The following is a 23,832-nucleotide window of genomic DNA, read 5'->3' as shown; positions in this document are numbered from 1 at the left end:
ATCAAAGGTTTAAACAGCCTTGGTGGAAGTAACCTGCTCACTCCTATATTTAGGAAAATGTCTATGTTAGGAGTGTATTTGTCCTGGGCACACCCTGGGCTCTGTGGAGGGACAAGAGGTTAGCCTGAGTCCCAGGCTGGCTGAAATGCCCTGCTGAAGTGCCCTTCCATTTCCACAGATGGCAGAGGGACCCTACATAGCTCAGTAGATTGACAATATTAGATAGGTGACCCTGAGCACCTTGCTATGGCCTGGCCAAGACTGCAGTGCTGTTTTTAGAGATACTTTGCAAATACCTAAAAAATGCTTCTCCCTAACCTAAAATGAGCATGAAGTCCTAGATTGTAACATGTCTAGTGCAGTGCCAATTGCACTCCCCTACCTTGCTTGCAGAAGGAAAATAATTTTCATGCTGGGATAGCCACTGACACCCCTGATTGCTGATCTGTCTCATGGTCAATGAGTGAGCCTTAGGATGTTTCCAGAGACTCAACTAATCCAAATAGCTCAACTGAGGGAGAAATGCACCCAAGTGACACTGGCTTAGTTATCCTTGAGATCTATTTTACTGGCCTTTGCTGCTTTAGCTGAATCTACCAGCCCTTACCCTTCTGCAAAGTGTGCATTGGTAGAAGTTGATAGCCCTAAGGTGAGGGAATCCTGGCTTTAATGAGGGGGCTGACTTGATTGTACTGATGTGCAAAGAAAGGCTTTGTGAGAGGACCTGTGCTCCTGAATCTAATTCTCTGTGGTTCACTGCTGCAAAGACTCACTTGTCTGGGACTGGGAGAGTTGCATATTGTTATGCTTAATTTTAGGAGCTGTCTAGGAAATGACCTTCCCAGCCTCCAGGCTGAATAGGACTTACACCAGCCTCTCCTTGTGTCTATGGGTCATTTACATTTTATGTTAAGGGACAGCATAGCTCAGATCATAGTGCTTTTCAGAGAAAGGTGATAGTTCCACTATCAGCTGAGATTTAATACTTCCACAGCAGGCAAAGCCTGTCGTATCAATTTGTTCTTCTGGCCCATTCCCAGGCAACATGCCATTCCCTGCTACAAAAGCTCCTATTGTTGGCATTGGGCTGATTCCTAACATGCTCAATGCTTCCTCCCTCACAAAAGTGCAACGTGCAGTATGAAATACAATTTTAAGGCTTGTAGATTATAACTAATTCTCAGCAGTCAGAGAAAACTGATAATTATGGCAATCTTAGGAACTGCCTCAAGATGAGCAGGAGATGGAGAAATTAGTCTACTATACAAGCTTTAGTTCTTCCAATTATTCAAAACATATTTAATAAAACATTCTATCTTTTGGCAAGAGAAACATTGATTAAAATTTATGGGGGAAAGAAGAGGTAAAGGAATGGCCCCCTGACTCAGGAAATCATACCTGTCCTGTGGAGAGCTGCTGTACCATGTGGTTATACCTGCACAAGAGAATAAAACACTTTTAAGTGTCTGGAATTCAACCAGAGAATAATCAATGGATTTAGGGTGGAAAGAACCATTGGAGGTGGTGTAGTTCAAGTTCCTGCTTAAAGTTGTGTTAGGGTGGTGTGATCTTGCCCAATATACCCTGAAAATATCCCAGGGATGTGGCTTCCACAGGCTCTCTGCGCAACCTGTTCCAGGGCTTATCCACTCTGGTGGTGAAAAATTCAGCTTGGTTGGGTTTTCCCTTGTTGTGACTTCTGACCTTTGCATCTCGTCCTCTCTCTGTGCACTTCTGGGAAGGATCTGGCTTTCTCTTCAATAACCAACCCCATTAGGAAGTGCAAGTCTGCAGTCAGGTCCTGCCCTTAATCTTTCCCAGACTAAACAAACATACTTTCATTACCCTTCTGTGTTATGTGCTCCAGCCCTCTAATCATCTTGGTGGTCCTCTTGATGAACTCTCTTCAGTTTTTCAGCATCTCTGTCTCACTGGGATTTCTGTGAGTGCTGGGGAGATAGGAATCATCAGTCCCTTGGCTGCTGAAGTGAGGAGGATTTCAGCACATGCTTGGAGTGTCTCTAAGTGCTTTCCTGGAGCTGGAACAAAGCTGTAACCACAGAGGTTTTGAAGTTGCTCAGGGTCTTGTTCAGCTGGGTTTTGAGCAACACCAAAAACAGAGATTACACAAATTCATGGTAAAAGGATCTGGGATAGCTCACAAATTGTCTTGAGAGGTGACTGGTTTTCACTGTTGACTTGAAAGAGATACGAACATTGATAGTCCACATTTTGATGTAAATTTAAATGCCCTATGATGAGGTTGATGCCTGCAAGATAATGTCCTTACACAGTCTGTCTCAGCTTGGATCTGCTCCTGTAGCTGTGGGTGGTGACTCAGGTGTGAGCAGGGTAGAGCAGGTATGCTCTCCTCTGCTCATTGCTGTGGAAGTTTGGGTTTGAAGGAGGATGTTGTATGGGTGTTGTGGTGGTAAATTTGTTCAATATTACAAATAGGGAAGGCCGAAGTGGGTAAATTTTGTATCTCCCACATTAGAACTGGGTAAATTCCCATTTCCTGTATTTACTCCAGTTTTCAGATGAGTGGATGTTTCACCTGGTGACTGAAATGTTCTCAGAGGTGATATTGAGGAGTGTGATGTGGTGCTAACATCAAACTGGGTTTGAGTCAATATTACCCTTCTCAGTGACGGGCACATTAGTTAAGTACTTCAAAAGCTTCCAGCTCACACAAACTTTCTTCTACCTCTGGAAGGATTGCCATGGATCAGGTACCTCCAGCTCTTTTTGGGAAGACTGTGCCCTTTAATCTTCCTTCGATATTTTGATTGAGAACTAGGTGAAGGGTTGGAGTGACCGTGAGAACCTGATAATAGCCATGTGTCCTGTCTGCATGTGAGCTACTCTGAGAGGTGTTCCAAATATTTATAACCCTGTCCCCTTCTGCCTCATCTGAAAAACATCTTGATACCCAGGCTGGGTCAAGCCTGAATGAAGAATAATTCCATTGCACTCTTGTTAGGTCGGTTGTGGTAATAGAAAGAAACAGACTTTAAACTCTTCCAACCAGCCCTTCTGCCTGGGTTGGACAGGTTGTTGAAAAGCTCTTTGTATTCCTGTTGGTTTTGGAAATCCCTGGATCACACAGCTGTATGTGAGGCTCTGAGCAGCGGATCAATCTCTTTTAGCTGTTGCTCCCAGATGGGAATTATCCCAGTAACCTACCATTTTGTCCTTTTCCTGTAGGGAACAAGAGCTGCTGGGAGGAATTATTTCAGTCTTGTGAGATCTTAGAGTCACTGAGCTCTGAAAGCTGCTTTTTGGAATTGTTAATTTGTTTTTGGCAATTATTTTTTGATGTTCTCCTCTTTGCAGTCCTGAGGAAGGTTTCCATCCCACCTAAATGCTCTGTTTTACTTTGGAGAATAATTCTGCTTGACCCCTATGACTTTAAAAACAATATATAGAAGGTTTTGGGTGCTTTTCCTCACAGCTTAGCCAGGATATAACAGTTCTGTTGTTCCTCAATGCACAGAAAGTAATGTCTACACTGAAATGTTATCCAAGAAGTTTCTCTCCTTGTTATGGTGTGTGTTGTGGAAACCCAATATTTGTGCCCTTGGTTTATCCTCTGGGAGGGACAGTTCTGCTCCACAGAACCCAAGGCATTCTGCCAATTCCCCACTGCTGTTTTCATCCCCTGACCTTTCTCCTGGCTTACCCCCCTCCCACCTCAAGGGTGAGAGGCAGTGGAAGGAAGATGGAGTTACAGCTTCCTAGACATTTGGCTGTTTTGTCTTTTGTGCATCACTTTGTGGCTGACAGGATGTTATTTTTTATTCTTCAGAAAATGCCTTGCATGCTAATCTCTGTGCATTAGCTGATCACAACATAAATGCTTGTCCATTAATTCAATGCCTTTCTGTGTGTCTTTCATCTCCATGCTCTCCAGTGTTCTCCTGTTTCACTTTCCCCCCTCTTTTGTCTTTAACTCTGCTTAATACAATCCACCTCAGTACCACAACTCCAGGATACAGAAACAGGGACAGATACTGTAATCAGACTGATGGACTCAGTTAATAAACCTATTATTAATTGAGTTAACTATTTTTAACCTGATTTTGAAGTGCTCTGCCAAGTACAGTGTTCATAGGACTGTGACACTGATATCCTTTTCCACTTTTCTTTATCTGCTAATGATAGAGGCCTATTGACTTTTCTGCTGTACTAACATGCTAATTAACATGTTCCAGCTTATTTCCAGAGAATTCAACTATTGCTCTTATTATTATTACTGTTATTGCTCTTTTACCTTCTGATATTTTGGGTAGCTTGAGAGAAAACTCAGTGCAAAGAAGGCTTGGGGTTTCTCTTTCCTTCTTCTGAGTTTACCATGAAGGTTTCTATATCTGAGATCCTGAGCTCTCTACATAGGCACTGCAGAGATGAATGCATTCTAAACATCATGCAAGAGCAGCTGTACCAGCCTGAGCCACCATAACCACTCTGGACAGCCTGTTCTAGTGTCTGACCAGCCTCACAGCTCAAGGGCTTACCAAGAGCTGCATGTGAGCTCATTGCTTCTAGATGGATTTTTCTTCCATTCATGGATGTTGTGGTGTTTTTGGTCCTTGTGAATGTTCGAGACCTGCAGAAGTGCAGTGGCAACAAGTGCCACAGTTCAGCTTTTCAGGTGGTAAGAAAATCCCCACTTTTGTTCTACCAACCTTTTTTGTTTTAATTGAAAGAAACAGCACTTTCAATCCCTTCATCTCCCTTCCTCACTTCCACTTTCTGTGTGGTTTCTCTCACCTCCCAGTTGCCTGTCTTCCAGGTAGAAGAGGGTTAGTTGCAATTTAACACCTTTCTCTTAAATGTCTCTGAGTTCTCTGCATGATTTCTGAGTGGAGAAAGGGATGGGAGGTGGATCTAGTAATGCAGACACTCTTCTGGGGATGAATATTGAATGGTTATAGTGACACCATGGTGCTTTCTGCATTGCCTTCTATTCCTTCCTAACAATTCCTAGTTTTTTTTTTTTTTCCCTGGTTATTAATAAGAATTTGATTTTACATTTTCACAGAACTTTTACTACTCCAAGACTCCTATCATGTGCTCCTTTGTTTTACTTACTTTATTTGAGATTTTTGACCAAACTTCAGTACCTGCAGTAAACTTGGCAGAACTTTCACTGTGTGACACATCAAACCTGGGCTAGGTGTGTTCTTTAGCATGAGACATTACAGGAATGCCTGCCTAATTTTTCTCCTTTTTGCTTAGAGATTGCTTGTGGTGATCCAGGAAGGCATTTGTTGAGATTGGAGACGGAACTTCAGAAGGACTAGCAAGCAGGCTACAAGGGTATGCTGTTGGTTGTGAAACATCTAGACACTACATCATTATGTAAAACTCATAACAAATTTTTCAGATTTTGTTATCTAAAAGTCTGTTCCTATAGCACTCTCCATGTTTGCATCAGAAGAAATCTAATTAATAAACACAGATGTGAAGACTAAACAAATCCTGAAAGGTGATATTGTTACAGTGCTTACTCAGCAGTCAGAGTGCCAAGTGCCATTTCCATTGTCTGGAGCAGCAGTTTGCTTGAATGATAACATTGTTTATAAAGGTCAGTGATGCTGCTTGTGCAGGAGATGTACCTGGGAGGGCTCTTCTTGCTTCCCTTCTGTTGCAGGACAATTCAAGTATAACTAATAGGCATCTCTGTGTGAGCAGAGCTGAGATGATGCTGAAATGCACCTGGGGTCATAACAAACACAATTTCTACTCTGAATAAAGTTATTTTTTTCCAAGCTGTTTTAAAGAAGACTGGGGCTTGTCAATGCATCCTGAGAAGTGATTATATCACAGAATGACTGAAGCTGGAAAACCACAGAATCATAAAATCATTTAGTTAAAAAAGACCTCTAAGGTCATCTTGTCCAGACTATCTGCTTAGGCCACCTACAGCAGGTTGTTCAGGGCTCTGTCTAGTTGGATTTTGAATATTTCAAAGGTTGGAGACTCCACAATGTCTCTGGACAACCCACTCCAGAGTTTGATTACTCTCACAGTTATATATACATATTTCAATGGAATGTCCTCTATTTGATTTTTTTCCCATTTTTTCTTGTTCATTCACTAGATACAATGAACAGTCTGGCTCTGTGTTCTTTACTCCCTGTCTCATCACTTATTTATACACATTGACAAGAGCCCCCTGAACTTTCTCTTGTCCAGTCTAAGCAGCCCCAGCTTTCTCAGCCTCTCGCTGTGTAACAGATGTTCCATCCCTTGAGTTTTGTGGGCCTTTGATGGACTCATACAAGTTTATCAGTTTTTTTTTTTTGCACAGAGGAATTCAGAACTGGACTCAACACTCCAGCTGGGTTCCACCAGTGCTGAGGGACAGGTTTTCCTCTCCTGACCTGCTGCTGGTGCTCCTCCCAAAGGCTGGCTTGGCTGTGAGGGCCTGTTACTGGCTCCTTGTCATCTTGGCATCTGCCAGAACACCCTGGTTTTCTACCAATCTGCTTTTCAGCCTGCTCCCCAACATGGTGCACAGGGTTATTCCTCCCTATGAGCAGTCTTGGTATTTTCCTTTAGTTAAAATTAATGAGATTCCTGTTTGCTCATTTCTGCAGACTCTCAGAATTCCCTGTTCTGTGTCATCTGCAAATATGCAGATGCCATGCACAGGTTCAGAGGTGTTCCTTAGTGTTAGAAAACATAACATTTGCCTCAACAGCAGAAAATCTGGGTGCAGGTCCCTGTCCTGACCCAAACCAGGATAATGTAGGAGGGAATATTCTTCAGTATAAGGTGTCTGAAGAGAAAGAAATAAAAAAAACCCAAAACCCCCAAAAACAATTACCTTTTATTGGGAGGGATGATGTGTCTGAATCCAGCATGGGGTTGGGATACAGCTGGAACATGCACTCAGATGCAGCAACTCTGAAATGCTCCCAGGTCTTGCAGTTTAATCTCAGCCTTTAGCTGTAACACTGTCCATATATGAGCACAATCCTCACTGAATTTCCAGCAGCTGCCCCTGAAGCTGTTTGGGCCTGTGGTGGTGTGTTTTGGTCTGGAATACAATAGGTAGGAAGAAAACGTGCACTGTGCATGTAGCTGCTGTTACAGCTGTGAGGCAAACAGCCCTTCAAAGTGCTACTCTGCTAAAGAAATCCCTTCTTCTAACCTATTAGTCAAAACAACTGCTCTGTGTCAAAGCAGCACAAATAGCTTTTAGCCAAAAAGCTTTTCTAGCTGCTGTTTGGCTGGGGCCTGTCTGCCCTGCCCGAGTGCTGTCCCCATACAAGGGTGACTGCAGCACTTGGCTTCATAAATTCCACTGTCGGCTTCCCATTGTCCCTTTGTTCTTCGTTGCCAAGGAAGCCAAATATTATTTCTGTCCTTGAAAGAGGTTGCAAACATGGGGAATGGCTTCAGTAAAAGGTGGGGAGAAATACGTTTTGTGTTCTCTCTTATTGCCTTTATAGAGCTGATTTGGGTGATGTGGTAGAATGGGGCTGTTCTGTCTTTTCTCTGTTAGTCAGATGTCTTTATTATTGTTATTAACTTATATTCCAGACTAAGCAGTTCCCTCTCTTTGTGTATCCTTTAATACCTTTGTCACATCCTGAAGTGCTACTGAGTGGTCCTGAATAAAAATCAGTCTGCATTTATATCTCATTATCCCCAGGCTTTCTGTGACCCTTGGTACTTTACATTCACAGGCCCTTATTTTTTTTCCTGGTCTTCCCATGAATATAGATGTAGGATCATCCTCAGCTGACATTTGGAAAACTGAGGTGCAGGTGAAACTGATACCAGATGAAGTGTACTGGGAACTCCATCTGGCCCTGTGGCTTCCAGCCAGAGGTGACCATTTTTGATCACAGAATCAGAGAATGGTTTGAATTGAAAGGAAACTTAAAGACCCTCTCATTCCAACCCCCTGCCATGAGCACAGACAACTTCTCCACTAGACCAGGTTGCTCAAAGCTTTCCACTTGAGCACCAGGAAAGTATAGCTTGCTTAGGAGGTAGAAAGGAAACTGCTGCATTAATACTTGATCTTCAGCCCAAGGTACAGAGACAGTCCTGTCTTTACTCCCAAGTGATAATTTCCTGTCTTTTCCAGGAGAAACATGTTGTAGCTTGAGGTTAGGTGACTTCAGGCTGCCTGGGCAGTGTTACAGCTTGGACTGGTGATGCTCCAGATGTCTGTCTATTGATAGTATTGTTTATATCAAACAATAAAAGAGCAATTTACCTGTGACATCATTGTTCCTGCTATCCTGACAACATTTATCATGGCTTAAAGTTGTCCAGTTGCTGGTGAATAATAAATTCCCTCTTGGCTAAAGTCAATGGCTTAAACAGCAGATGCTGATCTGGAAGTTTTGCCTGTTTGTGGCAGATGCAGCACACTGCATCTTCTGTTAAGGCAATACTTGAGGTTTGTAGCCAGGTCATCAGAGATAGAGCACATTAGAAATCAGGAGAGACTTATGCAAATCTACTTTTTGCTTTTTGTTCTTTTTTTTTACTCTCGTCTTTTTACAACCTCTCTGAGCTCCCATTTTTCCTGGATTTTTTTTTCCTTTTGCGAGCAGGTATGATTTGGAAATAAGGACATAAAGGCAGGTCACTTACAAATGGTTAGTCCTGCTCAAAATGTCTATCTTTTCTCCTTTTTACTGTTTTAAGGCGTCTCTCTGTTCCTCCAGTTTCAAGTGACCCAGTCCCCACAATCCTTCCAGATTCCTGCTGTTAGGATAAGCTCCTGAGACCACCCTTCTCAGTGACATTTTCCTTTTTCTATGTCTACTCTAACCTATGTCTTCTTTTGTTTTCCCTTTTTCATTTCCTTCTTTTTCCCTTGCTCTGCTTTATCCTTTCACTATTTAGCCTTTTCTATCTTGTCTCAGTCTCTACTCATTTTCTTTCCTCTCTTGGGGTTCATAAAGCTGCCAAGGCCTGGCCAAAGCAAAGAGAAATATGCATTTCATAGGCAAAGGTCATGCCGAGGGCAGCATCATAGCTCTTACTGCAGGTTCTGGGGAAAAGGATGCAAGTTTATTTCAGAGCTGTTGCTTTCATTAAATTTGACAAATCTACTCTCAGTAAGAATAAATAAATAAAATATGGAATGGAAAGCAGAAGGAAAAGGGATATGTGAAAATTTCAGTGCTGGAAACAAGCTTTTGGATTGTCTTGGGAGGTGAGTTCTGGGAGAATTAAGCATGAGGTCTCTAGTCTGGAGGGAAATCACAAATGTGGCTTCTCTGCAGTGTCTCAGCAGAGCTCATGCTGTATGTCTGTGAGCAGTAGCTACCCTTCTCAACACAGGCTGTGATTTGTCATTATCCCCCAAAATTTTCTGCTTTTTCACTGGAAAAATTGCCAGGTGGGAAAGCAATCCAGTGATCGGTCCTCCCTGAGCGTAGAGATTGCCAACCCTACCTATCATTGCACAGCACCAAATGAGAGAGGTCTTGAATTTTAGTCTGCAAGGCAAAAAAGATTCTAATGAAAATGACTATTATAGTGCTGAACTGCTTTTTTAAAACAGTGGGGGAGACTACAACCTGATTGGAAAGTTTTCCTGTAGGAAAACTCTTCCCTGCCAAGTTGGTATTTGTACATGTAAGTCACACTCTATTATTTCATGCAAGGTAACAGTATTTCAGATTTGCTCTCTGGGATCACAAGAATTGTTCAACATTTTCACCTGCCAGTTGAAATCTACATTTTTCAGGGATGTGTGGTCACTCAGAGAGCCCCAGAGCTGGCTCCTGGCACTGTGTGCAAAGCACTCACATCTGCTTGTGATGGCTTTAGCAGCAGCTCCCATGGGGTTAGGCACTTTTGCCTTCCCTTCTGCCATTTGCCCCAGTCTAAATAAATCTGCCATTGCCCTGTACTCATAGTCTTGTCAGAATAATTTCTGAATAGGCAGAAACCTGTTTATTCAGTGTTGGTTTCTTAGCCCTTGTTAGATTGTCATGGCTGAAATCTTGATTTGCTTAAAGGATTGATCAGTGTGCATAAAGTCTTGTCTGTCACTTGTGTGGTCAAATAACCACTTTCTTTGTCCCAGAGTGATATCCTGTGCAAAAGGTTTCTTTTAATTTAGGTGGTAGTAGGGTATTTCCTTGTCACTCCCAGTAAAGCTGTGGGCAAAGGCCAGGCTGATGTTAGGCACATCTGCTGTAGCTCTGCTGAGCTCACAGTTATAGAATGTCTGATGTATAGTTTGTTCCCTTGCTGCATGTTCTGGTACAAAATACCCCCCACCCTCTGTGTTTGCAATGGTGAAACCTGGGTTTTGGTCAAATTGGACCATTCCCAAACTTCCCAAGTTGCTGCTCTGTCCCTCACTGTCACACTATGTGGGGACATGAAGGAGCTGTTAAAGACCTTACCAGAGATAAACATAACATGCTTTCATGACAAATGCCAAGTATTTTCTATTTCCAGAAAAGATTTGGGACCGAATTTTTGGTATGTGGTGAGCTGGTAAATCTCATGCTTTCTAAATACTGGAGATAAAAAAAGGTGCATTCATTGGGCATAAGGGTGCATCAGGGGGCTGCTGACAGGCACTGTGCTTGCCAGCATTGACTTCTGATATAGCTGAGGGCCCAAGAAGGGATTTGATGGGGATAGAAGTGCCAAATGACACAAATTTTATTTCAGGAATTTTAGTGTCTGGACCAGAAGGTGCAGAACAGTTATCAGTCTCTTGACCTAAGACATAGTGATGCTTCTAGGAAAGGCTGAGTGTGGGGACAGATCCTGTTTGAGTTCTTAAACCTGGCTGCAGGAAGACACCAAGTTTTGGGATTTTTTTTTTTCTTATCTGGGCTCTTTCCAATTGCATTTTAATTTTGTAATGATGTTGATTTTCAAGGTTGAATTTTTCATAAGAATTTATCACCTGAAAGGGTGGGATCAAAAGGACTTTATTATGAAAATATAAGTCCAAATGAACACCAGTGAGACTTTTTTACTTGAGGAAAACTGCATTGGTAGCTATGCATATATCATGAAGTGTTATATGGGTACAGTTATGTCAGACTAATTATATCACTGTATTTTTGCTGTTAAAAATATTTTATACATAAACCACCTAGATAAAACTGTCCTTTGAATAAAATAAATCTGTTATAACTTAATTTAGAAGAGCTGCATGGCCATGGTGGTGTTAAGTTCTTTATTGCTACTTAGAATGCAATGGCAAGGCCAGAATGAGCAGTGCTGTGATTTATGTGTGGGATGACTGTGTTTTGGAAAGGACTTGGTTGAGAGCCAAGGAGAAAGAGCCAGCTGAAGCTGCTCAGGAAGTATCACCCTGTAGTTCCCTCAGCTGTAAAGCCATGACCTTCAGCCTTACTGCAGCTGTATCTGGAACAAAATAGTGCCCAGCTTGTCACAGTGCAAGGAATTGACCTTTGGGGGTTGTTGGAAGTATAGTCCAAATCTCTTTCAAAATCATAGCTCTTATTCTCAGAATACTGAACAAGCCCCATAAAGCTTCCCATGATGGCCTGGTTATGCTATCAGATGTATTTTATAAATTTGATTGCACTATGTGCAATATGTTTTATCTATTTGACACATAATACATACTACTGCAAGTTATCCTTTCTTAAATTAAAGCAAGACATTAATATTTATAATGCCTGTAACACTACCATATTACTTATATAATATATTAATATTCATGAATTTATGACATTATTCTAACAAAGTATTCTAAGAAATTTAGTGCTGCAAAAAATTAACTCCTCAGTTATAGTGGGGTTCAGGTTCTTCTGCAACTTAAATTAGGTAAAATATTCTGCAAAGTTGCTTGGTTTTTTTAACACACGTGTGTGTGCATATGTCTACATATAAACATATATTTTTATACACACACACACACACACACACATCAAATTTTTAGTGGGAAGGGTTCCAAGCTGCCAAATCTGGCAGCCTGATAGAGGCAGAGAAACAAGAGCCCTGTGTCCCCAGGTGCAGGCAGCTGTGGTGCTGATTCCTGGCAGAGTGTGGCTGGGTCAGGCCACTGGGATCACAAGCAGGAGCACTTGGCTTCCACACAAACACAAGCAGCACCAGCGGCCTCATCCTGCTCCCCTCTGCAGCTGAGCAGGATGAAAGCCTGGCAGGAAATCTGCACATACATTCACTGTGGATCCTCTGAGACCTGGCCCCAGAGAGCCCACGTGGCACTCGGGTCTGTGATCCCCAGTCAGCTCACACAGATGGGAGCATGCAGAGGGGCTTCCTCATTGACTCCTGGTCTTCCTGGAGCTGTTCTGGACCTCCTGTAGGCAGCTCAAAGCCTCTCTGGTCTTGGAAGTATTTGTCTTGTGGATGCTTTCATACCTGCCTCCCAAAGGTTTTATTCTACTTGCCAGCCAGCCCAGGTTGCTAGCCAGCAGTGGTCACAGATGTACCTGTACAGATGTACAGATGTACAGATGTACAGATGTACAGATGTACAGATGTACACTGAGCATGCCATCTCCTGCCCCAGTGGCTGGCAGGACACATCCATGGACACTCTGACCTGTGCTCCAGCTGTGCTTGCTGCCATCTCCATACATCACATGCACACAAATCACTGGAAGAGGCTTAGACCTGAAACAAGGGAGCAGGAATATGTACTGGAGAGAGGGTTGCAAGCTGGTGAAGCCCTGGTGCAGCACCTTCCAACCAAATTCTCTGTACTGTTAAATTTATTGCAAAATCGTGGCTGTCTGCAACCATACAGCTAGGCTAACAAGAGTTTTTGAGAAATTCCTGAAATCCAAAGGAAGTGGATGGACAACACCTTGAATAACCAGTCATGACACTGGTGCACAATTTGGGAGAAACACTGATGAACTGGGGGGAGTCCAGTGGAGGGCCAGGAGGACAGTCTGAACCTGAAGCACATGGCACAGGAGGGATGGCAGAGAAGACAAAGCTAAGCAGTATCCAGATGCTTCCTTCTGCTTCCTGAAAATGACTATTCATAAACCAAAGCTGGGCTCCTCTCAGAGGTGCAAACTAACAAGGCAGGAGGCAAGAAACATGAGTTGTGATAGGGGAAATTATGAGCACTTCTTTGAAAAAAAAGTTGAAAAAATTTGAATGACAAGGGAGTCGAAGCCCTGGCAGAGGTACCTCAGGGGTTGAGGAATCCCTGTTGTTGGCAGCCCTTGCTCAGGGCTGAACAAGGTGCTGAGCACCTTGATGTCACTTTGATATTGACCCTACTCCAAGCAGCAATTTGGTCTGGGTGACCTGCAGGAGGCCCATCCAGGATAAATATTGAAGCATTTAAAAAAAAGAAGATAATTTTTTCTGTCCATTGGTCATTTCAAAATGTAGAATATTGGAAAAAATAACTCTCCATAGATGTAAAGGCTTTAAAACTTGTTTTAGAAAAATGTAACCTCTCAAGATAACATGGACTTATGGGAAAGGCAAAGAAAATAATCTAAGATGATAATTCAAATAGCAACACAGATTTTTTATATTGAATTTTCAGACTGATTGTTTAAAGTTCTAGATCAAAAATACTTGCAGTTGGAGTTGCTTTTTTAATTCCCCAGAGTAATTCTAACTGTCTGTGTAAAAGCTGTAGTGTTTTATTAAATTTTCTAGAAGTTTAGAATTAGGGAATTTAAGGGAATAATTAGCAGTAATCCTTAGTAGTATCTGTGTAATAGTCAAGCCTGCAGAATTGAAAATGACAGTGTTCTTATTCCTGTTACCCCTAGCCTTCATCAATCTAACTTCCAGTACTTTCTCAGCCCTACACAAACCTGCTATGAAATACTCATCAGCATTTACAAAACCTTACCTTGTTTAGCCTTGTTTAGCCTTGAAGTGCTGGCACTCAGCTGCAGTTCTAAATTCATTCTTCTTTCAAAACCATTTTTCTGAATTAACACTGGATGCTGTTTGGAACTCTAGCTGAGGTACAGCAGATCAGATAGTGGACAGGGAACTGTTGACTTAAAATAAAAATATTTTCCTTAATATGCTTACAAGATGGTCAGGTTTGTTCAGAGCTGTATGGTATCTGAAAGGTGAAAGTCTTGGGGAGTAGCTGAACTGAAAGCAAATCTCTCTGTAGAAGGATTGTAATAGCACATTTCAATCTCCAGCATTAGTAACAAAGCAAAACAAACCCTACTTGTCTGTACTGGGCTGCTCTGTGATTTGAGAGAGCTGCTTTTACTGCCACAACCACAGGATTATCAGTAATGCCTGGTATGAAATGCATCCATTGAGTTCCCTGCTCTGGCTTCAAGCCTGGCCTGGGGTCACGTTTCAGCCCTGTTGGACATCCTCGTGGCTGTCACTCCACTCCCTGTTTCTGTGAGATGCCACCAGATCAGCGCTCTGCCCACAAATTAAAACCTGAAATTCTCCAGTCCACAGCCTGCCTGAAAACCAGTGTGGTTTAGGGGTTGTCTGAACTCCAGAAAAGTATCTGATTAAGGTATCTCCTGGAAAAAAGTTCTGCGTCATATTCAGTATCTCTATAACATCTGCAAGGAAGCTGAGGAAATTGGAAGACAATGGCAGCAGATACTGAAAAAACAATATGAATTTGGAAAATAGGCAGATTAAAAATAAAAGAATCTTTGTCAACCAGCAACAAGGGAATACTTAATTCACTAGCAGTTAATTGCAGTGACTCCATGTGTTTCAGTGATTGGTAAATCACTTATTTCTAAGTATAAAGTCCTTTTTTTATGAGGTTGATTTGTCTCTATGATATATATGTACTCCTGTATTTGTAACCACAAGAGCTCAAAATGGGATATTTTAAGAAGACATTACAATAGCTTGGATGTAGCTTGATGCAGATGTTTATGAAGCTCTGGCTTTATTTATATGTAGTAATTCATTAACCATTAGGATCCTCTGAATTTGAATTTTCTTGTAATTTGTTAGAAGTTTTGGATCATGTCCAAACTGTAAAAATAGTTAGTTATAGTGCGATTGTCTCTATTCTTTCAGCACATTCCTATTGGGATGTTCCCTGGTGAAAGATGAAATCTCTGTTCTGAGGACTGGTGAGCTGGTGTGTTGCTATGTGCCTTGTCAAGCAAAACTAGAACTGGTTTGAGTGGAAGCAGGAGAAGAAAACGTGCTGGTTTTAGCCAGCCACGGTTAAAGGGGATATATGAATGAATATCTGTGTGCTCTACTGTTATCATAGAACAGTTACAGACTCATGGAAACATAGAAAAGTTTGGGTTGGAAAAGGACCTTAAAGACCATCTATTCCAATCCCCTGCCATAGGCAGGGACACCTTCCATGATCCCAGATTGCTCCAAACTCTGTCCAACCTGCCATTGAACACTTCAAGGATGGGGCAGCCACAGCTTCTCTGGGTAACATGTGCCAGGGCCTCACCACCCTCACAGTAAAGAATTTCTTTCTAAGAGGAGAATTTTCTAGTTTAAAGACATTCTATCTTGTCCTATAACTTGTGCCCCTGTGAAATGCCCCTCTCTGGACTTGTTGTAAAGCCCCTTTATGTACTGGAGGCTGTATTTTCCTGCTTCTGGATGGGATGGAAGCTCTTATGCCGTCTTTGCTTTTGTGAACTGCTCCATCAGCTGCTTTGGTTTCAAAAAGGAAGGGCTGTAGCTCCATGAGAGTAAGAACAGAAGATGTTTAGATTTTCAGTTCCTGAAAAATGGTAATATTTTGTATGAAGCTGTTATGTTTCTCTTTCCTCTATATGTGTTGGGATTTAGAACTGACTGTTGGATGGGAACTGATCAACAGTTTCCTGGAGAGGCAATGATTCAAATGATTCTTGGGAGCTGTCATTGCTGGGAGGGATAAAGTTACAGTCAGCATTAAGCATTGTGTTTGGTGAGTAGTGTAAAATAATTGCTGCTTACTGATAGCAGGCAAACCCCACACTTTGGAAAAATAAATTGCAAGTGGTGTTTGAAGGGAACATTTCATTCTTTTTTGAGGGAAAAACAATCTATCATTTTCGTGATGCATTTCTTTTGGTTGTTTATTCTGTCTCCAGAGTGTAAATCCCTGCTTTGGTGCAACTGTTTTTGAAAATTAAGGTAATGTTTAACTCTGGAGCTCTATACATTGACTTAATTTGAGACTATGAAAGCCCACCATCAAAGATTCCACATCCTTGACAAAATCTTTAAGAAAAAAGAAGTGTTAACCCCAAAATATTTTGAGATTATTTTTATTATCCCAGGTTTTCAAAACATGAAGCATTTCAGAAAGGTTTAATGGGCTTAATTATTTAGATTTCTTTGTTGCTTTTAACATGTTTTCAAATGAAATACATACTTTTTAAAGAAAAGTTCAAATTTCCACCTGCTCTAACATTGTCTCACCCTGGTATATAAGTGCCATTAAAGTCCTCAAACACCTGCCATTGGCTTCATGTTTAAATATTTCATTCATCAAAGAGAGTCCCAGTAGTTCCCTCCCTGGTATCACGTGTAAGGTTATAAAAGGTTACTTGTTATCAAAAATTCAACAAAGGTCCTGAAAACAATTCAGATTTTGGATTACTGAACCATGAATCAATGGGTAATGAATTGCCAACACTTTCAAAAGATCTACCAATGAAATAGTACAAAGCTGACACACTTAAAGAGAGAGAAAAAAAAGCAATAATCCTCTACAGCCACTTCCCTTTGCACTTTGAAGAACATCATCTCCTCCATGACCATGCCTGTGCCTAATCCAGTATCTTCTCTCTGACAGTGGTCATTGCCAGATGTTTCAGACATTGTGCTTTGTTTATTATGAATCAGTCACCATCAAAGCATTCAATCCCATCAATATCTTGAGCTTGAGTGAACTCAAGTTATTTTGAGATTGCTGATGGAAGATGAGAGGAAGGAGCTGTTTCAACAAGTGATCTGCACTAATTGCAGGGACTGAAACCTTCCCTGATCCTGAATTGGCAATACGAAAGGCATGTTGAAGGAGGCTGTTCTGACAAGAGTAGTTGAATATTCAGGGACAGTAGAGTCTTGACTGCACTTTGGTTGTATTTCTCTGGCTCCTTAATAGGGTGGCCTCGGGGAAAAGTCCTAATGCACTGGAGTAACAGCTTAGAAATGCATTTCTCTATTTTGTGTTGTATTCTGATTCTGTTTGTGGTTTGCTTGTCCACCCCAGGTCCACTCCAGTAGTTAATTTTGTCCCAGAGTGCCTCCTTGAACAAGTGAAATAAAAATGAACATGAAATTAAATAGTGTTTTTTGCTGATCTGATGCAGCCCTGTCACTCACTCTGATAACTGTGGCTGTGTCTCAGCATTTTTCTTATGAGCAAAAGCTGCCCTTGAGACTTGGAAATCAATATGCTGATTTGAGTAAATATTTATTTGGCACACACCTCGAGGCACTGCAGCAACAGAACTGTGCAGTAAGAACTACTAAAATTTAGAGAAATCAGAGAATCCAGCCCCCACCGTGGCAGCTGAATGATGAAGCTAAATTACTGTATGTTGGTTTTCTGTAAGAACAGTAATTGTAGTTGTTTTAGACACTTTGAAATTTGTTGATACTGATGGTCTTTCTCAGCACTCCTGAACTAGGTTTTGGTATTGGCATGGAAGAAGAGCTCTTCCCAGTAAAAAGTCTGGATATGGGTCATCTGGAAGTAAATAATTAGGAAATTGGGACCTAATTATTGTTTTAAAATACCTAAAGATAGAGATAAAATGGAACCAGTCTTCTCTCTGACAGGTTTCACTGTGACAATTGTAAAGATTTGGCACAGGGTGCTCAAAGAGGCTCCACCCTTGGGTTCAGAGATGGGAAGTCTGGACTAAAGTGGCCCTGCTTGGAACAGAATTGCAAAGGTAACAACCTAAGTAATTCTGTGATTATGGGTCACCAAGAGAATAGTCATTATTTTTGAAAAACAAATTTTTTGTTCCCTTTTAGGAATTTGCCCAGGGATTGTTTCTTTTAATTGCTTTGTCTTTTTTCTCTATCTCTTAAGAGTATAGCACCAGCCATCCCACCATGTCCTCTCTCTGTCTTCCTCCACAGAGGAAGAGGAATATAAGGACAGGAATTGTGGAGTGGCTGCTTGTAGGCTTGTGTTGGTGGTAGTAGTGGGAAGGGGACTTTCCAACCCATTGCAGAGAGGAGATCTGTGGGGTTGAATGTCAGCTGATGATGACATGGGGCATGCTGTAGTGTTCCCTGTATGGATGTCTCTGCAGCAGCAAAGGGGAGGCTTCCCTGAGTGTGGTAAAGTCAGGATTGTTTGGGAGTTCCCATGGCAACCTGACTGTTGACTCACTGTAATTTTAATGAGACTTTGTCCCCATGTTTTATTCTTGTCAACAACTTCATTGTAGTGGATAACATAATCCTCTAAGAAACAAAGAGAAATTTGGTTCTGTGCAGTGTTTTCCTTCTAAAAATATTGTGACTGTTCAAAATGAGAGAGAAAGCAAAGCTCTGAGGAAGTGTCAAAGGCCTAGAACAGCAGTAGAGCCAGAAGAATTAAAATGGTATAATGTGAAAGGAGATCATAGATGTGATTGGTGTGCCAGGATGGAATAGGACCTCGTACTACCAACTGTACCCCAACCTTCCCCATAGTGGCTCTGCATTTGGGCCTTTTTGCTCATGACCATTAGTTTATAGGAAAAGTGTGGTTGGAAGGGATTTCTGTTCTCTAGTCTAACCTACTGCTGTGGAATGTCAGATCAGCTGGCTCAGGGCTTTATCCAGTAATATCTTGAAAACTTCCAATAATGTAGGCTCCACAGCTTCTCTGGGCAAGCTGCTCTACTGCTTGATGCTCTCTGAAGGAGCTGCTCCATATATCTAGTCTAAAACTCTCCTGTTTCTCATTGTGCCTGTTATTTCTCATTCTCCTACTGTGAACACCCTGTCTCCATCTCTTTGATAACCTCATAGTAGATACTGGCAGGCTGCTGTTATTTTCCCCCAAAGATGTCTCTTCTCCAGGCTGAAGAAGCCACTTCTTACAGGGAAAGTGCTCTAGTTTCCAGCTTTTTTTACAGAAAAGTACTTTTCTGTACTCACTCCAATTTATTGAAATCTGTCTTGTATTGGGGGGCCAAAAACTGCATGTGGCATCTAGATTTAGTCTAAATGATGAGTCTGGCTCAGCTGCATTTCCTGTAAACTTGACAGATATGCTGATGTAAATAAGTTGTGTGATCCGACTAAGAGTTTAGAGCATCCAGATGTTGTTTCCACTAAGGATATGAAACATGGCTGAAGGTCAAATCACCAAATGTCCCTAATCTCCCTGTCACTGTGTCTCTCCTTTGCACCTTTGTGAGATGAGTAATAAAATCTGCATCCCTCATTGCTGGTTATTTTGTGTTTGTTTTCTGCACTGATGTAAACCACCTAAATGTTAACTGCTTTTCCCTAATGATGGTTTTTGTTGTGGTTTTTGCAGGTTACATATCACAGGTACTAAAGAATTACACTGACCATGCCTGTGATGGAGAATATGTGTCCCTGAGATGTCCCCACAGAACCACCATCAGCATCCAGTCTTCTTTTTATGGCCGAATTGTACCAAGTCATCAGCTGTGTCCTTCTCGTTATCCCCCCTCCTATGCAACTTTAATTAAAGAAGATGTTGCCTGTTCAGTTGGCACTTCTCTTCAGGTATTGTTAAAATGCATTTCTTAATTTTGAACTCCACCTTTCCTTGGCCAGGCAGCAGCTCTCAGTGTTGGTGCTGCACAGACCTACCTGCCTTAAGCAGGGCTACCCAGCACGGGAGCTCTGACACCTCACAGAGCTTAGTGGATAATTCATCCTTGTAGTTTAGACAGGACTGAATTACATTTGGATAGTGAATTTCTTAGTTTTCTTGCAACTCTAGTCAGTAACTGTTCAGGAATGTGTTTGAAGGAGAATTACACTTCAGGACTGCATTATGTTTGTCTGGGCTTGAAGCACATTATTTTTATAGTTTTCCTTCCCAATTATTAGCTTTTTCAACATATTCAGAAATTGCTGTAGCATTCTTTTTGCTTTAGATCCTGATTCAAGAGGCTTTTACTTTGGTAACTCGAAACCCAAAGAGAATCCTTGGCTTTACTTCTTGTGACTCATTTGGCTCTTAGGCCACTGTAAGTGGTCATACATCACTTAAACTTGTAACATCTCCCAGTAGTTAATCAGCTCTGACCATTTGTGTGGGGAAAGCTGTCTCTGTGTATCGTCCCAAGAGCACATGTGACATCAGCAAATCAAAGGATTATTTAGAAGGTGCCAGTGTTGCTCAACTGTCAGTAGGAACAACTAAAATTAGAAACATGAGTTGGCTGATGCTGATATGAATAAGGTCTGCTCCTGGGTATTGAAACAAGCACAAGTTTTTCCAAGTGCTGGATTTGGGACTGTGAAAACTTTTGGGCAAAGCTCTCAGTCATCCAGTGTGTTTATGGCTTAGAATCAATAATAACTCATAATAAAAATTTATAGCAGACTATATTAATGAACCTAGAGGGTTAGTGAGTAATTTCTTTTATAATTTGGCTAAAGGCCAGAGTTTTCCACATCACTTCTCGCTCTTGCATCCAGGGTTTTTAAGAGACATTTAACAGCATTTTTTAAAAAGTTGAGTGCCTTGGCTTCCAAATGCCAGTGGTAAGCTCTCAATAATTTGAACAAGGTTGTGTTTGGCTGTAGTGTAATCCCTAAGCTGACAGATTTGAAGTTGCCCTCATGACACTTCCACTGCACAGCAAAGGATTGAGCTGTAGTATGGGAGGACGTGGTCCTTATCAGTGGAAGATTTTCCCAGATTTAAGAGAAGTTCATAATGAAACATGTGAGAGGCAGTTGTATTGTTTAGAGTGGGAGAACACAGAGAGAAAGCTTTGGCAGAGGCTAGCCTTCCCTTCTTTTATTGATTTACTGAAAAATTTACTTGCAACATTTCCTTTACCAAGGTGATTGATGGCTATGAGTATCACCTCAACCGTTGTGGGTGAGTGGCCCACTTAAGGCATCTGGAAGAACTTGAGAAGAGGAAAGATATAACCCTAGGGTTTCTATTTCATGGTTTTATGTATAGGAGGGATTGAAAAGAAATCCTTACCTGCCTCTCTTAGCTTTTTATGTCCTCAGACCTGTTTCCCATTAGCTTTGTCTTCAATACTTAGGTGGCTTGTAATTTCCAATCCCTGTTTATCAGAGAGAGACTTGTGTTCCCTGTAGGTAGTCCTGCAGCAGATCCTTTGTGCAGTACATTTCTTACATGACTGAGACCAACACACTATTATTAACCCATTCCTGGGGATGCAGATGTGCTGGGAAAACAGCTGACATTCTCCCTTCTGCCACAAATTTCTTGGGACACCTTTGGCAAGTTCATGTGTCTTTTTGGAGGAGACTCACAGCCTCTTTGATGCCCCCAGATGTGGCTTTGATCCCTCTGTGTGTTGTGGTTGCCCAGGGTAGGATGAGTCCAAATGCCAGAGATGAATCTCATCTTCTCTCTCAGTTCTGGAGTGGGTGAGGCCTCTCTGAGGGGTAAGCCAGGAACTTCACAAGCTGAATGGCAAGCTGCCTGCAGCTCACTAGTAGGAAATGCATGTGTGTAGGAAAATTGGAAAGCTGTAGACAAGGAAATTGTGTGTGTTTTTGTGGTTTTGCAACTCAGATATATGGCTGCTACAGGCTGGACCAATTGTGTGTATATTTTGTTGTCAGTAATTGAAAAAGTCAGCCAAACCAAACCCTTCATAACTAAGTATATAAAATCACTGTGTCTAATCAAACCCATGACTGTATAAATTTGCTGCTTCTCTGGAGAGTGGTCTGGAGGGAGTGTGAGGAGCATTTATTAACTGTGCCCTGCAAACACTAGCTGTGCATGTAAACTCCCATTTACAATCTCTCTCCACTGTAAATGTCCAGTTCAGACATTGTTTCTATGTTAAAAAGGGAAAAGAAAGAGTATATTACACCGAGATAGCCACTATTAATTCAGCTTCATGTGACTGGCTGCCAGGATTCCTTGTTTTACTCACTTGTTTTGTTTGCAGACCACCTAGGAGAGTGTGTATGAGACATTAGGGCAGTGACCCAGTGACCCCAGATTACACATTTCTGTTATTCTAACACTGTAATGTCAGATTCAATGGGAGCTTTCCAAATGCAGAAAGAATTTGGACATTCATAGAATCATCACAAATTGATAGAATGGTCTGACTTGGAGGGGACCTTAAAGCTCATCTTGTTCCAACCCGCTGCCAAGTGCAGGGACACCTTCCACTAGATCAGATTGCCCAAAGCCCCATTCAATCTGACCTTGAACACTTCCAGGGATGGGACAGCCAGAACTGGGCAGTCTGTTCCATGCTCTGAGTAAAGAATTTCTTCCTAGTATCTAATCTAAATTTACCCTTCTTCACTTCAAGGCCTTTTCCCTTTGTTGTATGACTGCACACCCTTCTTGTAAGCCACTTGTAAGCCCCTTTATGTACTGGAAGGCTGAAGTCTGGATCAGTATTTCTGATTCCTCTTGTTTTCAGCAATGAAACACTCGAGGTCTGTATGGAAGAATGTATAATGGTTGGCTAAAATTATTGCTTATTACCAGAAAACTATATTACACTTTACAGCTGATTACCTGCAATTTTCTCATTTTGATAAATTGGCAGAAAATAAAACCACAGCTTATTTGTAAGGAAAACGGAAAACCCTGGAGAGCCACTTAATTTGTGTTTTGCCCTCTGATATTTATTAAAGACATTGAGGGCTAACTTCTCTCTTCATTTGCACTGGCACAGAAATCAGCAGACAGATGCTCTTCCCAGAGCAATATTTTACCCTGTCACTTGTTTCCCCAAGAGGAGCTGTGCTTAGAAGGTGCTCTGGAGTTGAATCCTGACTCTTCTTAGAGAGATTATCTAATCTGGGAGGGTCTGTGGGCATGGCCTGTGCCCTGGGTCTCTTTCAGTGCTCTCCAGGACAACCAGTCCTTAGTGACAAGAATCACTAGTGCTGCTGATGTGGTATTTCCTGACACCTTTGCTGCCACCATCTCCTGCTGTTGCTTCAGCAGCCCTACAAAAGGGAGCAGATTCCTTGCATGCTGACCCCAGGATTCCCTGAACTCTTCCTCCCCCTTTTTGTTTTCATTTTCATCCACCATGAAGGTTTCTGTGAAACAAACAAACAAACAAACAAAAAACCCAAGAAAACAAACAAACAAACAAAAACCACCACAAAAAACCCAACCCCTCCAAAAGAAACCACACCAAAACCAAACAAAAAGCATCCCCCCCCAAAAACAAACAAAAAAACAACAAACAAGCAAAAAAAAAAAAAAAAAAACAAGAAAAGAGAAAAAAAAAAAAAACAAAAGGAAGCTACCTCTTTACTGATGGAAAGATGAGACTTTCCAGAAATGGCTCTCAAAGCACAGGCCAGCTGTTGATCACAAAATGAGAGGGCTGGTATTGCTGTTTCCAAAGTGGATTTTTTTTACCCCAGTTATTCTGGATTAAAGGTAAAATACCAAGTAAAAGGAAACATTCCCAACTGCTCCAGCTTTCTTGGCAGGCCAAGGACAATGGCTCCTGACATGTCCAGTCACCAGATATTTCATGATCCCACTGATGTCACAGCCCTAAGTGGCCTCAACAGGAATGAAAAAGGGCCCTTTCTCATGACTCTGAACATCTAGAAGATGATGATGGTCAGGGGGAAACAAGGAAGAAATTGGTCGAAAGGAAGAATAATGGTCATCAGTACCACTGGGAGGAGAACCCATTATTGAATATTGAACACCACAGTTTCTAGGCAGTTTGAACAAGGAAGGTTTCAGTC

At 41.7% G+C, this 23,832-nt stretch overlaps 1 protein-coding gene and 1 long non-coding RNA gene across 4 annotated transcripts in view; one reads left to right on the top strand and one right to left on the bottom strand.

The window, feature by feature from the left end:
* Window positions 1-23,330, bottom strand: part of LOC146767782 (uncharacterized) — a 32,821-nt gene extending 9,491 nt beyond the window's left edge. Inside the window, exons 1-2 of the long non-coding RNA XR_014953544.1 lie at window positions 13,829-23,330; window positions 1,399-1,435 (exon numbers count right to left, since the gene is read on the bottom strand). This is a non-coding gene — a long non-coding RNA (uncharacterized LOC146767782). The remainder of the gene's footprint in view (window positions 1-1,398; window positions 1,436-13,828) is intronic.
* Window positions 1-23,832, top strand: part of EVA1A (eva-1 homolog A, regulator of programmed cell death) — a 210,206-nt gene that overhangs the window by 45,690 nt on the left and 140,684 nt on the right. For all 3 annotated transcript variants that reach the window (XM_085574461.1, XM_085574459.1, XM_021529805.4), the window contains one exon: window positions 19,436-19,650. In XM_085574461.1, coding sequence (XP_085430587.1) covers window positions 19,436-19,650 — 215 coding nt within the window. The remainder of the gene's footprint in view (window positions 1-19,435; window positions 19,651-23,832) is intronic.

The sequence above is a fragment of the Lonchura striata genome, chromosome 3 (genome assembly GCF_050655825.1).
Source record: "Lonchura striata isolate lonStrDom1 chromosome 3, ASM5065582v1, whole genome shotgun sequence".
In the NCBI taxonomy this organism is placed as follows: domain Eukaryota; kingdom Metazoa; phylum Chordata; class Aves; order Passeriformes; family Estrildidae; genus Lonchura; species Lonchura striata.
This window is presented reverse-complemented; position numbering and strand designations above follow the sequence as displayed.